Below are 21,041 nucleotides of genomic sequence, written 5' to 3'. Positions count from 1 at the left end.
TCAATATCTTTTAATGTGTGCATAGCTAAGAATATAGAAATCACATCAGATTATTTAAGAAATACTTGTATACTCTTTGGGGTCACTTTATTACTTAAAGGATTAGATTTCTGTGGAGGTAGCCGAGGAGGTGGTGGTCTGGGTGGAACATGAGATGTAGATTTTGCTGGACTCTCTGATGTTGGGCATCTCTTGATTGTCCCTTGATTTTCATTTTCTGAAGAATAAGTTTCTTGGGGGATAAATATGGATTTAGGCTGAAAGAGACATAGTAATAATCAAAACATAATGAAAAAAGATTCCAAGCGTCCACGCCACTTATCAATGAGGAAAAAAACCCCACATACAGCATGTAGATCCTGAAATTTTCACAAGTTAAGAGCCACCAATACAGTAATCTAAATATTCTCCATTTATTTGTTTATTTAAAGTGCATTTTTCTCCTGAGCAACCAAAGTCCTCTCACTTACCTTTGGTGGTAAAGGAGGTGGTACTTTAGGTTTCATAGTAGCACTATGAAGAGAATAAATAAAACAAAACAGAGAGAAAACTTAAATTGCAGTTTTCAAGAAGATAGAGGGTTTTAGAAACGCCATACAAATAAATACCATTAACTTGTCAAGAGCACTATTATATCCAAGTAACTGCATCACAAATACTTTCAATATTTTGTTATACCTCAAATACTGTAAGAAAACAAGGATCACAGGTTCGCCCCCATAGAGCAAGGAGTGTTATAAACTGATTTGTTGAAGACGCACAAATTGTGCAGAACAAAGCAAGGAGAAAGCAGAAGAGGACTGACATTTGCTCTGTTGAGAGGAGAAAGTTTAGGGTCTCAGTGAGCTGAAGGGGAGTTACAAGAAAACTAATGAAGACCATTCCTTGGAAAATGACTTAGAAAAGCCTTATACATAAAACTATAATCCATCTGCAGTGGACAGCTACCCTCGTGTTTAGGTTAGCTGGTGGGTTTTTGTCGCTGTAGAGGTGGGCACGACATACAAATAGACACACTACATTTCAGAAGGCTAATATTCTGTTTATTACAACAACCGGCTGTCTTTTATACACTCTACAAAATTTACACTTTATTCATTGGCTACAATAGATCAATATAACATTGATTGGTGTAAAGCCATCTATGCCTCTATTTTCTAACCTGGCGTCTTATGTGTTGTTTGTATTTCAGAGAAGCTGGAAGGGAATTTTGAGAACAAGTTCCCCTGTGTTATGCACTTCAGCTGTCTTTGTGGTAGAAATTATCTTCTCTTAGTAACATGGGGCTAAGTTTAAGTCCTCAGTCATAAGGGTTCAAGCTCCATTTCCATTTACTTTTGTATTCTTCCTGCATTTCAGACAACCAATGTTACTGGGCAGCCAAATAAAGCAAAAATGGCAACAATCTGGCATGTGATAGATGTGTGTACAAAAGACCATGTGCCCTTGCTTCAACAAGAGGGTTTAGGCGCAGTTTGTCACTGCTATTCATGCAGGGCAGTGCCCCAGTCATTTCTGCTTTCCCAGTTTTCATAACCAGGAAATTCCAGCATCAGCAGCCTTGCTGCACATGAGAGAAAAAGAAATATCAAAACAATCAAAATTATTAAATGAAGAGAAATATCTTCGTATTGTTCTCTGAAACATGGATTTTCTGCTGCCGTTTCATGCAGTGGCACCAGTTTGGGCTGGAGAGGGTACACTGCATTCACTGGTTTTGTTCTGGATCTGAAGGAAGAAGTGATTGATGTCACATGTGCTTCCCAACTGCAGCTTCACCTCACAGAATATAAATCAAACCAAAGCCTTGAATCTTCAGTGTGCTCCACAGAAAGATATTCAAGACCAAGCAGATGAACCAATAATTGCAGCAGATCTCCAGCAGTTACCAAGAGAAAGGCACATATGCAGAATCTGTCTGACCCAAGGTTGGGAGATTAAAGTTTTTTACACACTGTCAGGCCCTCTCTGTAGGACAAAAGTACTTAGGATGAAATATCAGAAGAAACAAAAAACACCCAGACAATTCTAGAAGACAAGCTGACTACTAGTCCCCAGGGTCAGATGAATTAGAACCTCTCCAGGAGCTCTCTCAGGTTCTTTCTTGCCTAAACTAAAAAAAAAGTACCTACAGAAACACAACTACAACATAAGCAGATGCAATCAATGCAGTTTGAAAGTTTTGATGGAGCCTGTGCAAGGAACAAGGATCTCAAAGTACTGGACGAAGAAATCAGTGCCAGCACTTCAAGACAGCAGGGATCAAGAGGTTCCAAGCCCTGGAACATTACTGAAGTTGATGATATTGGCTGCAAATAGAGCAAAAGGGGGTGGGGGGGAAGAGAAACATGAAACAAAAATGAACAGACACAGAGCTGCACAGAAAAAAACATACAGAAGTCCATATGGATGGAGGAATCAAGCTGAGGTGCTCACAAAATCAGTAAAATGACTAAAAAAAAAAAAATTATAGATTGGTTCTCTGCAAGAGAGAGATGACAGCAACAGGTAACACATGTTTTAAAGGTTTCTTGCACAGAGCAACAGCTTTCCAAATTATCTATTAACAGAAAGCAAACAAAAATTATGTCTCAGTGGCATGGTTGTTTTTAGTCTTTACACCAGATTTCTTAAGGAATGTAAATCTTTAAGTACTGGTTTTGCTTTTCAAATTTATTAAGCTCTCATCTATGAATGAAATAGAGCCCAAGAATACTTATATCAGTGGGATTTAATAAGAACACCATAAAGTGACACATGCCTTTGCAGTCACATAATCTTGCTCTCTTTAAGTAAAGGAAGTCAGCTCTATTCCAAAAACTAAGCACCCATACAAGCATCCTCCTAATTGAGAACACAGACAGAACATACTCAAACATCTAGAGAAGCCTGTAATGTATATATTTCATCTACATTTTATGAGCTTTATTTTAAGATATAGTTATCAGTTCTAAAGAAGGCACTAAGACTGTAGTCAGACAAATTACTGGCTCTACATAATGATGCCAAGATTTTGTTCCATAATAGAAAATAAAAAGAAAATTGTATCAATCAAGGAACAACATTTCCCCCTCTCCCCAACTTATAACAAGCAGCAGAATAAGATGATTTATGGTGATGCAATCTAGCAACAACACTAAAATACCTACCTTTAAAAATGCTACAGCAGCAAGATTCCTGAGTTGTTATAGAATAGGATTCAAACTTTGTTTTCAAACTCATCTATTTAAGAATCTGATTTTACTTATTTTTACAAGGACTTACTGTTTAGAATCATTGTCTGCATCATCATCATCTTCTAAGTGCGCCACATGTCCCCTAAAAAAAAAAAAAGAACAAAGTACAATGGTTGAATGAATTGTATTAAAATTACCTCAACTGTCGTGAAAGATTCTGAGCTCAAAATCTACCTCTTTTATGTAATTTTATCGCCTTTTTTAAAATCATTCTTTAAAATATAGCTGCAATCTAGAGAACCATGCCTCTCTCTCAGGCTCTCAGCAAGCAAAGGGACAAACAAGAACCAGTTGCGACAGACAAAAAAAAAATCAACACACAAATTTTGAAACACACACAACACAAAGGAACACAGAGGAAAAAATAAATAGAATTACCGCTGATGTAGTTCTTCTTCAACTGATTTTAAGAGACTCCTTCAGCATCAAATAAGAACAAGAACATAATTTAATTGTGGTACACAAGCACAATTATCAAAAGCCAGAACAAAAGCACCTATGATTCTATCAGTAAATAATCCAAAGCACGTTATTTCAGCTGGCTTTTGGAATATTCATACAGCATTCAAATATAAACAAACAGAGCCTGCAAATTTTTTTAAATTTACTGTTTACACAACACCCTTTCATGTGTGTTTATTAATGCATTGCTATTAAGTGCAATGGTCCTTTTTCCTCTTACTGTAAAACAAGGACTGTGTTACTTTAATCCAGTTTAAAATAAATCCGTAAGAAAATCGTAATATTAAACAAAATAAACCAACTGACAAGTATGAAACTACTGCTGGAATAAAGTAATATTCCCTGGTTAATTTTTGTAGCATTATGAACTTCATATTCATATTTTGTCTGAAAACACAGAAGAATCACACTAAGGATTGGGACTAAGGAACAAGAGGATTTCAAAATACATCAAGTATTGATTATTTTCCCAGTTAAAGACTGTGCAAAAATATCATGCCCTATGCTTAGCTTTTCTGCATTTTTAGTAAGATTTAATTTAGCAAATCAAAGCTAGGCATCTTAATTCTGGCATGCATAAATGTAATTAAGTAATTGTGTGGAAAGGGAAAATTTCCTGGAAAATTATTTCATATGATTAATATATCAAGATGATTAAAGGTATGAGCATGAAGTTAAAGGGCTTGCTAAGAAAGGTACATTTTATTTTTTTAAAGAATCTATAACTGCATGTTCCTAATGCCCTACAATAAAAAGAACGGGCATAAAGGAATGTCAAAGAGCAGCACTGGCAGTTCCCAGGTGGGGTAATATTGTGCTCTCTGGACCTATCACGCAGAATATTTTGTAAAAAAGTAGACCAAGATAAAAGCTCTTAAAAGGAAGCTTATACCACCACAAAGATAATATAGTTAATACAGCCTCAAATACTGAAAAGTGCTGCGGTTCTGTAACATTAGAGTTACTATTATTTTAGAAATAAGTAAGTGATTTTGGAATTTGAATTGATAGAAACAAGTTTGACTTATTTTACTACATCCACTTCAGCTAATATGTCTTTATATTGAAGTAGTCTTGAATGAATGAAGACAGAAAATGCAGTTGCATACTCACTTATTAGCACCCAAAAAGTAGCCACACTGAGGACCATGACCATATTCTAGCTGTAGATCCTAAAAAATAAGAGAAAATCTCTCTGCCAGTTTGCTCCATCTCTTAATTCCTTTTAACTTTGACCTTAGCCCCTTCCTTGAACACGAGATCCTTTGCTCAAACAAAGTCAACTGCAGAAAAGCAAACAAAACTACAACAAAAGTAATACAACGATACGAAGAAAAAAAATTCAGGACTTTGCAATCTACCAGGTTCCATAGAGAACCTAGCTACCTCTCACTGGCACATTTAGTAGTCATTCAAATAGAGGAGTAGTTCTGGCAGGGAGCCTGAAATCCTTTAGCACATGGAAACATTTAAAAACAAGCGGAGAGGACAATAAATGTTTTTATCTGGTTATACCAATATGTGAATACATTAGGAAGACCTTTTCTTTCAGAAAAAAACCAAAACCAAAACAGAATTAATAAAGTCAAACACTCCAGCAATCATGGAGTGCAGGCTACACAGAAAAAGATGTGGCAATAGGCCTTCAACACTATTTTAAAATAAACACCATAATGGTATAAATATTTAATGCATTAATGGAATACAGGAACTCCACTGAGGCACAATCAAACATCTGCTGGGAGAATACTGCTATAATTACAGTCTATTTTTTTCTTCAGGTGGATCACAACAGGAGAAATCTGAACACAAATTTACTCCCAAAATAGTGAGTGTATTCACCAGGAGAAAGAAATTATTGATCACTTAAATTAGTGATAAATGGAGCTAGACCGTTCCTTCACAGGAAATATTTCAAAGGTCTCTCAACACCTTCTGTTGAACAGGTCCCTTTCAGCTGCAATCCGTATCAAAAAGCATGTCACCCTTCAGCAAGAAGCCCAGATAACCAAGCTTTAAGAGAATAACTCTGGATTAGATGGGGCTGATCTTTCAAAAGGGTGTTCTTAAAAATCAGAGACAAAGTCTCAGATTTGCCAAGGTTCCAAGCTGACGAAGTGGAAACCACTGCATCCCTTAGTTCCAGGCTAAAGGGCAATCACACGTTAATACAAAGCTGTAAGTACTGCTTTTTTGCTTGCTAAGGAGTTTCAGGTTGTTTACTGCACCATTTAGTCCGCCCTGTAAAGCTAAATAGTAGTTTGCACATGGGTGTGTCTACCACAGCTGTCAGTAGCATTTGGTTGCTTTGGTGACTTCACATATTTTCAAAATAAGTGAAATATTGTGGAAAAAACACTATGTAACTGAAAATTACTGACATAAAATAACTGACAAAATTATTGACATAAAAGAATGTATAGACCAGAGAGCTGAATAAAAATTGCAAATGCAAGCCTGGTCCTGGCATTTCCTGAACCATGGAGAGACTGACTTTCCAATCTCTGTATCAACTTTATTATACATCTGTGTTCTAGGATTAAATGATTCCCCTAAACCACCAAACTCACCCACTTCTATGAATTTGACACCTCACCACCAGTGGATGTTCTAGAATCCACCAGCAAGAAACAGATTCAACTTTCTTTGCTCCAAGTACTTCTATTACTTCTGTGCAATCTCAGAAACTTCCACCTGCAAGCACAGATATTTTGAGGATTCAGGCTCTAGAGCAGAGAATCAATCACAAGACTGGAAATGTAAGATGTTACCAGGCTCACAAGCAAGTAGGTTAAACAGGTTGTGCGAGTCTCAATAAGAGGATGCCAGAACAAAGTCTGGGAAACTGTTGAGAAAAGTAACTCCAGAACAATGTAAGGAAATCTGAGATTTTCACCTTGAACAGACAAGCCTCCAATGTTGCAAAATACTGGGCAGACCCAAAATGCCCGTCCATTTGAATTTACACACTATGCAACGTATGGCTATAGATACCCTGCACAGCAATGACAAGGAAATTAGTACAAGAAAATAAATAAACCCACCTAAAACAAAAGGACCCCTCCTCTGCCACCAGTAGTTCTTCTTTTAAGAATGATGACATCTGTTTAAATGTTTTAAAGGGCAAAACCTTTGTTTTGATTCAGTTTACACCTTTAACTATGATTTTAATTGGACATGTATACCCTTCCTAATCCCTTTAAATATTGCTGGTTTTCACTCCAAAGGTAGGGTCAAGTACTCCACTACCAGGGAAATTTCTCCTTTTGACCTCTTGATAAGTACTGAGAGCTAGAGAGGTTTTAAAAAGTGAAATACATTTTTCTTCTACCTTCTATTTCAAATACACACAGAATTTATAATTTTATATTAACTAAACCTATTTGATATACATTTGATACAGAAACATTGGTAGATTCTGCATGTATCCAGCAAAGCCTCTAGTGAGCTGTTGTACTGCACCAGAACACACAAAAGAAATAGATTTTTTTAAAGCCACACATAAAGGTATGAAATCTTATGAGTTATGGATTTCTACTGGGAAGAACACATTGGTATTAATTACTAAATTATGCAAAGTTACCCATCAGCTTAATCGATCTACATTAATATTTTAATTTAACATACATACAATGCTGGTTAGTTAACTCAAATTCTCTTTAGATCAGACAAAATTGACACAGAATAAACCTGAGTGACCAGACAGATATATTCCAACAGAATCTCGAGATCTACAGCCAGTAGCAATGAGAAGAGGTCTATGATCTTGGCATCGAATCAAAGATGAGACCTCAGATTACCAACAGCTCATTCCTGAAACAATTCATCCATGTACAAGACCAGAATGCTCTTTGCTGGTGGGGACTGCTTCAGAAAAAAGGTAATACAGGGAATAATTACCAGCTCTTCTCAACAGCTCAGGTAATATTAAAGGAAGCTGCCATGTAGAAAGCCACATCATACCCTTAGATAAATCACATGTGCAAAGTAATCAATGACTAAAAAGAATATTAAAAACAGTATAGAGATTTCCTCAAAACATTTGATGGCAAGGCCATGCCATGAAAAGAATTCCCAAGGAATGATCAAATCTACAATAACTTCTGCGGCTTAAATTTTAAAAACCTGCTATTTAATTTCTGCAGAATTTCACTCTAAGTTAACTGCTACTGTATCTTTAACAGTCTTACCATCCTAATTTGTTCTATAGAGCTGGGCTGTCCTGGAAATCTATTTTTTGGTGTTTAGGCCTTCAAAACCAAAATGTATACATAAATCAGAAATTCACAGTTACTCCTACATTTGCTGTTCTTGAAACCTAACAAGACCATTCGAAGTGACAAAATTAAGACTTGAAATGTACAAAATGCTGGGGAAGTAACACTGAATTTCAAAGAATAGAAACCACCTTTGGACTACTAACACATCAAGTAAGAAGGCACATACAGTTTCTCAGTAAAATGAAAAAGCAATTCTCATTGCTTCATCAAAGAGGAAGTTAATACTTAGAAGATTCTAACACTACCTAAGGCATATTCTGTATTTTAATGCCTTTATTTCAATAAAAAGTGCATTCTTGAATTTCTCTGGATAGCCTAACACATCAGAAATAGCAAGTTGTAGTATATTTTTTTAACATGCTAAATATAATTCTCCCTGATGGCTGAGTGAGGTTTTACTGTGCATTATTGCTACACAACGACTCTTCCCCTCTTCCCTGGTATTTCAGTTCTCCACACATTTTGTCTATGAATGTCCCCTTGCCTCCTAGCAGTAGAACTGAGCATCTAATTTTCTTAATTACTATTTTCAAATAAATACCTAAAACATACACGGGAAGAAAGCAAAAGAGCAAAAACCACTGGTACTTTTCCCGCCGTTTCCACTTATTTTCTTCTGATCCTAAGGACCATGCTCCATTTCACTACCTAAAGTTGAAAAAGGTATGAAGACTCTCTGAAATTCAATACTGATAGCTGCAATATGTTTTTAGAGCTATGTTAGCTAAAGTAGGATAGGAGTCTTCATGGCTTGCAGCAAAGAAAAAGTATATATATATGTGTAGTGAAGAGAAAAATTACTTAAATTAAAGAAAAATGTTCCTGGGTAAGCTTCTCTGTTACCTATGTTAATATTTTTAGTTCAATCTTTTCCTACTTTAGCTTTTCTGCCACAACTAGTTAAAAATCACAGAATAGCTATGCAGAAATATTACATTCCTAAAAGTAACTGCTACCAAAAACAATCACAAATTATTATACCCAGAGTGTATTAAGGAGCCAAAAGAAAACAAAAATCAACCATGACCAAATTATTTAAATAGCACCAAATTTATAAATGCACCTGGCAAGGACAACAGTGTAGACAGCATGGGAGCCGCAAACCTCTAACCGAAATCTATGCTAAAGTCCTAAATGAATGCTACATTTGTAACAACTGAAAACAATTATAGGTTGGAATCTGAGATAGTCAAGTCCAAGTTTTATTCAACTCCCCTGTCACTTTAATAGTGGAATTCTACGCTTTTCCCTGTGTATTATATCCTCCAGGTTAAAATACTCCAGGCCACTACTTTAAGAAGAAGTAAGCTAGAGATCACCAGGGGCTCCTTGCCACTTCATTTTTTTTTTGGGGAATTCTCTCATGGTATTTCTCACTTAACAAGGTGTGCAGCCCAGTTCTCCATGTAAGAACCAGAATAATTTTTCAGCTCACAAGGAATGGGAAGAAAAATGTTTTGCCACAGAATTTCATGGTAGACCAGGATAACTTAAACGAAAATATTTTCATTTGGTTCAACGTGACATTTTGAGTCAGAACAACAGCAAGCTTTTGTGACTCAGGATCAACAGCATAAGTTTAAGATGTCCCAGAATAAAGAGTATATCTTTTGAAAGGTGACTTTGATTTAGATCAATTCCAGACCTCACTGCAAATGCTCAGCTCTGCACTTGATTTGAGCCAGGATCCAAACAACTGCTTTTAAAATATACAGAAACACAGTGAAAAGATCTACCTTATGCAAAGTCCAATGTGAACGTAAGACTAAGAAAACAAAATAGCAACATGAAGAACTCTAGATGACAGGAAGTAGCATGTGCAAAAAAAAAAGAATCTCAAAGGACAGAAGGTACCCAACAAAGTTTCTGAGAAACCTGTCTAGTTGTAGAAAAAAAAAACAAAACACCTATCCTGAAGGACAAAAGAGCCTGTATCTAGAGCAAAATAGTCTGTTATTTATTTAGGTATGAATCAAAGGAGTATATTTGTAGAAGATGAAAGCAAAGCACTATCTTGCCCTTTCAGATTGCAATTTTCATTAAGGGATACTGGGGTTTGGTTACGAAATTTTCCCTGTACTGAATTTCTCCACTCTTCTGGCAGATCCAGGTGGGTGTCTCAGAAAAAAACAGGCAGAAGGAGAGGAAGAAAAAGAGAGGAATGATTTTCAAGGGTAGCCACATCATAGGCATCAAATGTTTGAAAGGTAATATGCACAAACTGCCATATGATTGATCCAGCTGTGCAAAATCCTGCCACTCACTCCCCAAATTTGCTTTCAATATCAACTGTATGTGGCCCAAAATATGCCTCAATCTATGATAACTTTTTAAAAATTATGTTAGCTCTGCAAAGGAATTGTTATTTATGAGGTATTTTATAAAACCAGTACAACAGCAGGGAAAGAGCCCAACAGTAGTAGGTGATACATCATGCTTGTGAAAAAGTGTAATTATTTCCTCTTGGTAACATTTAAAAAAATTCACATACCACTTCTCAATGAACATATCTGAAACCAATACTGTCAGAGCAGGAGTGGGGGAAGGGGAGACAGAGAGACAATCTTTGATAAGTGAATCCTACAGAAAAATGAACCAACTAGTAATTATCTCCTCTAAGGGTTAGATCTTACTGAAAAATCTCACATGGAATTACCACCAACTCAGAATTCTCCACTTTGATTCACAATAAGCACAGGAGGATGTGAAGAAAGCAGTGAAACAGAGCATTGTTGAGAGACTTTAAAAACACATCTCATGATTTTGACAACGACAGTATTTGGTAAGTTTTATCGTAGCCACAATTTTTGAAGAGTGTATTGAACAGCATGGAGTAGAAGAAGGATGGGAAAGCACAGTCCAGTTATGAGACATGCTCTCATTCTGCTCTTAGACACACAGATACCAGGCTAGCAAGATATATGACAACACTGAAAGTAGCCTTAAAAAAAATTTTGAAGTATTAAAGTGTAAAGAGGAAACCAAAAGCAAACCAAACTGAAAAGCCAAAACCACACTGTCAAAACCAAAGGAACTGCACAGGATGTGGGTGCTGCCACCAGGTAGGGAAATCTAAACTACTGAACTCAAAACAATTTGTGAAACATTCTTAAAAGGAAGTAATACAGAAATTTCTTTCAAGAAAGGCAAAAGCGGTCTAAGTTTTCACTAATTACGTTTCTGGCAGATTCAAGTCACACCAGACTAACAGATGACATAATAAACAGAAAAACCCCGTAAGAACAAAAACCCAAGACATTCTCAAACACCCCAGTTTCCCATTTTCCTCTCAGTGCATTTATATTAAACATCTCACAAATCCAAGAAAGTTAGTAGATTAATGCTCTTCATTTAGTACAGAATGTTACTTCCTTTTTCTCAACACTTTGTCCAAGACTTGAATGCTTTACTTATCTAACTACACAAAGAGCAGAGAAATAAGAAAACTCACTCCCTAGACTAATTTCTACAGTGTGATCCTAACAAACCACATTTTTTAGTAGTGCAGAAACAGAAAATTTGGAAAATGTATCAGACTTTAAATGATGCCAAATGCCACTGAAAACAGTTATGAGACCACTTTCTGTTATTTCTATTAAGTGTATAGTCATTCTGTAACATAATTACCATCGGGAGAATTCCGAGACTTACATAATATTAAGTCTTGCATAAGTTCATTTAAAAAAAACCTACTATACAGAAATACAAAGAAAATGTTTCTTCTATTTTCAATCGCTCTTCAAAAAACTAACAAATTATGCACAGTATGGCAGCAAAGAAATTAGAATGAATGCAAAACACTAAGTCCCTTCTATAAGAGTAATTCAAGTAAATATGAATACAGGTTAAATACTGTCAATGCTGCACATAATAAGAATTTCTTTCTACACTACAGAAATACACATATAGACGAACAGTTGTACTGAATGATTTTTACACTGATGAAAACGCCACTACAACAACAACAGGACAAAACACGAACTTTGAAAAAGGAAAACAAGGACAAAACTAACACTGACAAAGAAAGGCATAAGATGAAAAATACCAGGTTAGATCTTGCAGTGTAGTATATGTCTTCTGAATCGTCCAAAAAATCGCTACTGTCAGGCTGTTCATTAGATAGAGATCAAGAAAATATATTATTTATACTGTGACTGAAAGCCAGGTGCACATAAAGGTAAATTTTCTTGCTAAAGAAAAGAAAGATACTGTTAGCTGAAACTCAAAACCATATTAAGACAATTCTCAGGATGGGGGTAAAACACAGCTAAGGGAATGGCCACATTACCAAACACCAAAATGATGAATTATCGTTCATCAGCTCAGCTGTGGTATTGTGTAACAAACTGTCCCAGCAAGAGCCCAGTTCAACATCTCAGTGCAGCACTAACAATAACTCCTCACGCTGCAGGGGTCCAGTGCTTTGTGCTCTCACACACATAAATAAATGAGTGTAAGTTTTAGCACACTTGATGAGATAGAAGCAAAAGCATCAGAACTGCTTTAATGAAAACAGATCCACACTGCTAATGCTGGAGGAAGAGACAATCATCTCTCGCTCCTACTTCCATTTCAAAGACTTTCTCTGCCAGAGTGGGTAGATTGTTACAAAGTTCTCCCACAGACTAGTTTGTGCTGAGGCTCCTTGCTAAAGCATCCATTCTTCGAATAGGTCATTTGTCTGCAGTTGGCCACGGCAATTTAAATTGTCCATTGGTTCTTCAGCTAATCTATAACTATATGCTATTAATTTGGTCTCTGGAGTCGACATCATTATTTTTGAAATCATAGATCTGTTTCGTCTGGGAAGAACATAGCAGGTCTGCATGCTTCCTTCTGACCTAAGGCATGAAGCAGTTAATTTTCCTCTTCAGAAAGATCTAGTTATAGGTGTTCCGTATAGACAGGGAGATGAGGTGAGCTCCTTGGAGAGGTTTCATATATGCAACATCTGATCAGAACAGACAATACTAAGATATTTTCTTATCAGCAGAATGAATCTGGATGCTTCAAGTCCCTTCACCCAAGCAGCAAGAAGTTCTGAGATTCCAAAGTGCAAAGGTCCTGACTGCTAACATACAGTGTAGGAAAAGGCTCGATTCCTCCCTTCCAACACCACCTGTCAAAGAACTGCCTTCAAAAGCTGTGCTTTAAACCCCTTAGGAAATCTCTCTCCAGTTTAGCAACTCAAGTTCCTAAGGTGCAATAAAAGCACCACTGCCCCATGGATTTACCCAATAAATATAGTCAGCAACCAATAAAAAGAAATGGGGAAAGTATTTTTAAAACTTCAATCTCTCCACTAACATCTTTTTACAATTACGATTCTGTGTGTGTATAAACAAAACTCTTAATGAGAAAAAGCATGATAATTTCAACTATTCAATTCTTCCAACTGTATTTTCTTTATAATCCAGACCACGCAACAGGGAAGCAAAGACAAAATAACTTGGAATCAGTCCAAAAATAATTTTGAGTTAAATGATGGGTTTATGGTGGAAGTACTGCCTTCATTATAATATTTACTTAAGAACTTACATAACCAGGGCTCCTAAACGATGCTGTTATGCAGTTATGTCAAGGTCTAAGTAAGACACCCGAAATACTTGTCTAAATCCTGTATATGATTTTGTAAGCTGCTCTCCTCCATCTCAAACACACACCAGAAACTGAGGCTCCCTGTCCAGCCAATTCTGAGGACAAGCAGATTAAATACCATCTCATACACCCAGAATCTGCTGACCAATGATTATTTCATTACAACTAGAGAGCACCACAAGGAAGTCTGTGCCAGATATCCAACTCACATGTGGTTTGTAGACTACAACATTCCTAAGTACGCACCCTTCCAAAAACCAACTCAGAGCAAAGCCAGTGCCCCTCCCACCTATTTACTAAGCCAACTTTTTCTCCTCAACACCTGCCTTAGAAAACAGAGAACATGTAAGTCTGCAGTCAGGAAGCAAAGGTCTTTTTATCCAGGAATGTGAAGAAACTGCCCAAGTGCACAAATGTGGAAAGCAACAGTCTCCACAAAAGAGAAGAAGCTACTGCAATTGTGAGACAGCACAGACACCTTTTCCGTCACAGCTTGAGTTCTCACACCCCTTGTACCAATGGGTCCATAGGAAGAAACCACTGGCAATACACCTTGACAGAAAATAGCTGCCAGACTCAGCATCGCTCAGCCGTGATGCAGGGCCACAGAAGGATTATTCACAGAGGAAAGTCTTCTAAAATGCATCATACCTCTCCCCCAGGCTTTCAATTTTATTATTTCCATTGTCGATACAATAACAAGGGGGAGAAACAGTTGAGGAATTCTACAATTTAAAAAATAATTCTGTAAATAAAGGGAATGATATACTGGGCAGTGAGGGATAAAGGATATAGGAAACCTGCAACACAAAGGGCTGTTGCTTAGCACATACAGCACACTTGGCAGAAACCACAAATAAGGAGGTTTGCTACATATAGTAATGTAATGGCACAAAAAACTCTCTACATTACAACTTGTCAGTGAAATCACTAACAAGTTTAGTAGTACCAAGTAAGCATCCTACACATCTTGGATTTCTCCTCCCTCACAAATATTTATAGGGATTAATGTGTAGTGCATAGCCCATGCTGCTTGTTACTCACAAATTCATGATGCGGCTCTGTCTCTTTCCTCAAAGGTGGATCAAACTTTACTTGGCCAACTAAAGAGGAGAAAAAGAAAACAAGAAGTTGGACTGCAGTTAGACAAGACTTAGCTCCAAAAACTAACAAAAAAGTAAAATTCTGTTTAATGAGTGTATCATATCCCCATTGACAGAAACTTGTGACACATGGACATACCAAACTTGTGCCTGCTAGAAACTAATGGGCACAGAAAGTACTATTTTATCAGAAAGGCAGCCCAATCATCATTTGCCACACCTTCTCATTAGAAGGAATAGGAAAACCACTGAGCAAATAGGGCAGAGAAGTGTCCTCTTTAGAGGTACAATACAGTTGTACCCAATAGAAAAAACTATCCGTGGTGTGAATTCACTGTTGGCTCTGTTCTTCTGAGAGATTCACTAGCATTAGAGTGCTGAATGAAGTTTTATGTGAATTAACTACATTTTCCAGGACAACTCTTTGGCAGGACTTCTCGAACAGTCCTACTGCAGATTTTACCTTAAGAAAAGACAGCTAAATTTCTAAGTATTGCACTGATATAATTCAAGCAAAATAATTACTAGAACTTGGGAGATGGAGTCTGCTTTTAATGGCCAGTGATTAACTTCCACCCTTCCTGACCTCTATGTGATTGCTTCAATTCAAAAGCAAATCCAAGATACTAAATTAAGGAAGAAAAAAGAATCCTTTCTCATTCTGTTACCCAGATGAATCTGGCATTGATCTGAATATCCTTGCTGGAGTAACAAATGAAACTATGTCAATCAGCTCTCAGAAGAGCTCAAGCTGTGTCTTGTTCAATTAAGATGAAGCAATAATGAACTCTGCTGAAGTGCTGAGAAAGGGTGTATACAAATATTTTACAGAACCTATATTTTTAAGTGAAATAATCTAAGCTTTTATTTTCCTATGCATCACTAAAAATGTTTATATGTATGACAGATATCCAAAATACCAGCTGAAATAATATCAATTATTAAATACATCATATTGTCACATTATACATGCTTACAGTTTATTTCAGAGCGTGTCTTTTCTTCTCTCCCATTCCTACTCGTTGAATGAATTCTGTGAGGTACAACAAGAGGCTAGAAGTGAAAAATAAAATATTACCAAAATATACTCACTTGAAACCCTGTCTTGTGTAATCGTTTTTAGCAGGCTTCTTTAGCATAACATTAAAAAAAAAAACAAGTGAAAGTTAAATGTAAAGATTGCATGCATTTTTTAATATACTGAAGTTAGAAATATTTGGAGACATTTTAACTGTTGAGTGCCTTCAGTATAAGGCATTTTAGAACCCTGCATTTGATCAAATAAAGCTAATGCTGGCCAGCATTTTTCTTTGCTCATATAGCATTTTTTTTTTCACCATTCAGTTTAAGGGTATTGGTAGTTTTTAAAATAAGCAGTAAGACTAAATCTGGCTTACAGACAGATTTCATTCCATTAGATAAAAAAATAATTTTCCCAGCTTTTAACTTAAACTGATTTCTAAAATGTCATCAGTTATGTTATTTAAGCAGATGAGAAATCTACCTGAGGTTTTCAAAGCTGAATAGAAAGGAGTAATCCTGGTACTCCTGTGCTGTGAGACAAGAGACAGCAAAATTTCTACAAATTCACCTTCATATTTATATTCCACTTCTATTTTTCCTCTGAATTTCCATTTACTTCTCTACAGGATGAAGTGTTCTGCACTTTAACTTGGGTTTCTTTTTTTGCCTCTGCTGGATTTTATCTCTTCTTTCTACATTCACCACTGCAAGTTCTCTTAGAAACGTGGAGGCATTCTGCACCCTTGTTCACTACCTCAGGGTCCATGGTTAACACCTCTGCACGTGAATCACCCTTTTGTTACTAATACTATTGTTGCTGTACTTTCACAGAGTCATGAATAGCTCAGAAACTCTTGTTTATTCTTCAAATACTATCTGCAAACATGACTTCCCTTCTCCCTTTTTCATCGCACACTACTTCTTTGATTCCTGTTAGGATCCAACACATGTACATGGTGTTTCACCTCCTATTTTTGTTCACTTTGCTCTTCTTTGAAACTGGAGAGACTTACAGTGGATGTGTATTTTCTCCCACATATCTCACCTGAAGATTTTTTACTTCTCACAGCTTGTGTAATTCTTTCCCTTCCACAGTTCCATTCTGTCTATTGTGCACTCTGTGGGCTTCAAAAATACTTGGCTACAGCACGTCAAGATTTGATCTGATACCATAGGCTGGAAGGTTGCTCATTTATAATCTTTCATTAAGAGGCACTGCCCAGTTGTGTCTGATGTGCGTGCATCTGTAATTCCAGCACTAGGAGCCCAGCTGGAGCAGGGGTAGCAGTTATTTTCACCTTTGCAGCAATACCGTGTGAGCACTTGCACCCTGACACAAATGCCTGTGTTGCACTACAGACAGAGCCTTTCCTCCCAACACCTTTTCCATGACCACAGAAATACATCCAGGATCAAATTTTCATCTCTCAGTCATGAGGATAAAGTCCTCGAGTCACCTTGAAATACCTGCACTGACAACAGGCTGATATAAACACCTGACATCTGAGCTGTGCAAGAGGATGAAGCAATGTAGGTTTAACTTCCTGACACAACTGTCATTTGGACACAATTTCCATCATGGCACAGATCTCAAAAGCAATCTTATCCCCAAAACTTGCAGTGTGCTAGGCATAAAACAGGAGCACTTTCCTCTTTGCAAATTAAGTGAAGCCCTCCACGAGCTGGGGTAGGGAAAAACACTGGAAATGTCAGTTTCAGGTACAGTTGCCAAACAGGAGAAGCTTTTCAATTAACCAAATAATGGCATGAGGTTTAGTTTTCACACATTAAACACTTGACCTTTGAGTTTAGAATGATTTAAAGATGCAGTATGGTACTTCCCAGAGTGGTGGCAAATTCAGATCTACTTCATAGCTGTGTGGACTATCCAAGCAGTAATTGATTGTATCCCCTTAAAAGTAGCACAGGCCAAGTGAAGATGTGTCACCACAGTGGGCAGCAGACTTACCTTCGAAGACAAACTACTGACAGAGAGAAAAGCTTTCTAGTCTCCAAAAAAAGAAAAACAATCCACCAAAACCCCTCAAAACATTAATACCACCACTCAAAAATATCCATAGCTCTAAACAAACTGGAGAGTAGATCTGACGCTCCCAATTCTCAAGTGTTTCTGGACTATGTTTTGTGGTAAACTATGTACCACATTTTGTCACTTCTTTTGATTTTTGATGAATGCATTCAGACAATTGTGACAAATAAAGAACAGGTCAATCCCTAAATTAACATCTCCAGCTGCCTCTGTGAGCAATTGAGTTTTGAAGAAAGTTAAACTGTGCATGAAAGAAGCACATACACTTCTTATTCCACTCCTTCTGTTATAAGAAAGACCACAATTGCCAAAGATTGCTCTGCCTGTGGTGAGATTCTTCATCTGAAATATAAAATTTGCTAAGCTTCTCCCTAGACAAGGCACAGTTTTTGCTCCTGATACAACACTTCATTATGGGATAATTAGCAAGTCATATAGTGGACAACAAAACAGCCTTCCTAAGGCTAAGTCACAAGGGATATAAAAGAATGAACACTATTTTGTAAGCTAAGAAACGCCTCTTAAAGGGCCTCAGAGCTCTCACTCATCACTGAGCAGAGAGAGAACTAAAGGACACTAAAGAGCTTATGGTGAGAAGATCCAGGTTTCTCAGTGATGACTCCATGTGGAATCAGATACTTTCTCTTAAGTGACCTGAAAGCCAACCACATTAAGGGATTTCTTGTGTGTTTGACTTTTATTTTTTTTTAATCAGAAAAATCTACTAAATTTTTCTCCCACTCCCACTGTGTACATTTGCTTTTACAAGTACTATTATTTCATCCTTGGCCTTCATCTCTTTCCCTTTCATTTGGAAAATGTGTAAGCACTAGACGCTGTAACACAAAAAATTATCTATTTCACTTTGGCTTCTTTCCACACTTTTTATTTTAGCTTTTAAGAAAGACTTGGCACAAGTCAACTAATCTTTGTTGCTTGAGGGGGTAAAAGCTCATTTAACTCGTAAAATCTGAAATTTAGTCCCTTAAATTAGTTGCCTCTTTTAAGCCTTTCCTCTGAAGGCATTTTTAGACTAGTTTACTCATTAAAAAGAACCAAAAATATGTAACTAAGGAATCAATGGCATTTGTGTTAAAATTATTACATTTATTCTTAAAAAAAAAAAAAAAAAAAAAAAAGACTGTCAGAGAACTGTAAACATTTGGAAAGTATTCACTAACGTGCAGAAAAGTATGAAGATGGGATGAAGTAATAGAATACCTATCTCTTTTCTCTTATTTAAACAGTTTAGTCCTGTACTGTTTAGCATCTTATATAAGCAGGCTATGTTTTCCCAGCTGTTTGAGCAGAAAATCAGAAACTCTTTGACAAAACTGTAAGTGAAATCAAGTTTCAGAGTATTCTAAGATGGAAAAATACAATCTGCAAAAAACACAAATCAAACCATTGAACAAAAACAACTACAAGATCATTCTCTCCTACACAGGTATAAAATATTTTTTATTAATGTTTTCTTTGCAGATGGAAACATAACTCCACAAAGAAACATACAGCAGAATGCATGACAGAACTCAGGACGGGAGAAGCAAAACACATTTAGTGTTTCAAAATTGTTGAGGAATAGTTATAAACAAAATTTTAAAGTATTGAAATCTCCTTCTCTTCAAGCTTCCCTTCCCAAAATTATGATTTTTGCTAAGTGCCTGTATGAGTGACAGAGCAGCACTTTACTAAAAGTAAAAGCAACCTTTGAGACTATTCCCAGATCACAAAAAATTTTGAGGCTCAATAAATCACAATAATTTACTTTCGTTGATAAAAGAAACCTTAATCTGATTCTATGATTAAAAGACATTCTTACCTCAGGATCATCATCATCAAAATCATGGTAAGTGGAATGATCAGGATTATTCATTTTATCCAAAAGTTCAATGGCAAGACTTCGATTTAATGGCTGGGTAACAAAGGGATGCTGAAAGACAGAGGGAAACCCAGAGATTTAAATTCTAGACACTCACATTAAGCATATTTTAATTTTGTAACTTTAAAAAAACCCTCTCATACATAAATTTATACCTGTAGCAACTTTTCAGCTGTAGGTCTTTTTTTAGGATTTTTTGTAAGTGCCATTTTCACAAAATGATGGAAACTATTGGACCTGTAAAACAAAGTGCTAAACATTAAAGTCAATTTCCCAGTACAGTACATTCATTATCTACTGAAACAAAAAAGTACTTACCATTTCATTTTGTCCTTTAATTTAGGAGGCTGGAAGTTGCTTTTTGTCATTAGAAAAAGTGCTCTGAAAAAAAAGAACAGCATTTCTGTGGTTACGCTGCAATACACGTGAGATAAATCATTAAACACTTCATTTAACAGCCAGGAAGAAGCCCCATGAGTTCAAAAGATTCAACAAGGACTTTATACACATAGGCACCAGAAGAAGTTGTTAAAATTTCTGTCCTGTTCACTCACAACACTCACAGCCCAGTGCCCCTGCAGTCCACCCAAGACCCACCAACACACAGAGCCATTTCTTCAAATTGATTATTTAATTAGCTGCATTTATCCACCAAGCTCTAAACCCCTCACTAACCTCATTGGATGTAGGTCAAACATTGGAGGCTGAAGTTCAGCAAGCTCTATTGCAGTTATTCCAACTGCCCACAGATCACAGAGTTGGTTATAGCCACCTTTCCTTTCTACTGCAGCAACTTCTGGTGCCATCCTGAACAGTAAAAGACATTTTCAGGTGAACTTCTCACCACAAATCAAACATTCTTTGCACACATAGTATACTCTTCCTTATAGCTCTCAATCTATAAGGTCACAGTATATACATGCAGACTCTTATCTAAGAGCGTGTGTAAAAAATCATGTGATGCACACCTTAAGTTTTCCCTCAGTCATCTTCTAGTAACTAATAGTCAGTTTCTAAAATGGTCATTTAGGATTAAGTGGATGAAATCAATCTCTCAGACTAAATACTGCTCAACAGCCAAAGAGCCTGAAGTATAATTATTCAACTACAATAAAATCCACATAATCCTTACACATTGTCCTGAAAGTGACCCACTGACTTTGAAGAAAAGCATTCCAACAAGAGAAAAAGCAACAAAATGTCAGCTTTCTCGTATCCCAAAAGTATGAGACTCTGTCACCTCTGTATAGAGCACTCCTTGTTTGTAAAGTCTGTCTCACTCATGTCAGGCGACCTCTAAGTCATCGAAGTGGTTTCACGTTCTCAGGTGGCAAAAATGAACAAACGTAACTGGCACATAAATAGGAATACCTAAAGGAAATTATTCACCTTGAATTGTCATGTGTT

General features: G+C 36.6%; 1 protein-coding gene across 5 annotated transcripts in view; it reads right to left on the bottom strand.

The window, feature by feature from the left end:
* MAP4K3 (mitogen-activated protein kinase kinase kinase kinase 3) overlaps positions 1-21,041 on the bottom strand; it is a 72,099-nt gene that overhangs the window by 20,708 nt on the left and 30,350 nt on the right. For 4 of the 5 annotated variants that reach the window (XM_014891162.2, XM_088160859.1, XM_088160858.1 and 1 more), the window contains 12 exons: positions 20,310-20,441; positions 19,953-20,015; positions 19,790-19,871; positions 19,575-19,685; positions 15,657-15,732; positions 14,621-14,679; positions 12,024-12,086; positions 4,812-4,870; positions 3,615-3,653; positions 3,265-3,318; positions 471-513; positions 95-257 (listed from right to left, as the gene is read on the bottom strand). In XM_014891162.2, coding sequence (XP_014746648.1) covers positions 95-257; positions 471-513; positions 3,265-3,318; positions 3,615-3,653; positions 4,812-4,870; positions 12,024-12,086; positions 14,621-14,679; positions 15,657-15,732; positions 19,575-19,685; positions 19,790-19,871; positions 19,953-20,015; positions 20,310-20,441 — 944 coding nt within the window. The remainder of the gene's footprint in view (positions 1-94; positions 258-470; positions 514-3,264; positions 3,319-3,614; positions 3,654-4,811; positions 4,871-12,023; positions 12,087-14,620; positions 14,680-15,656; positions 15,733-19,574; positions 19,686-19,789; positions 19,872-19,952; positions 20,016-20,309; positions 20,442-21,041) is intronic. The other variant, XM_014891159.2, reaches the window with a different exon arrangement.

The sequence above is a fragment of the Sturnus vulgaris genome, chromosome 3 (assembly GCF_052056855.1).
Source record: "Sturnus vulgaris isolate bStuVul1 chromosome 3, bStuVul1.hap1, whole genome shotgun sequence".
NCBI lineage: Eukaryota > Metazoa > Chordata > Aves > Passeriformes > Sturnidae > Sturnus > Sturnus vulgaris.
This window is presented reverse-complemented; position numbering and strand designations above follow the sequence as displayed.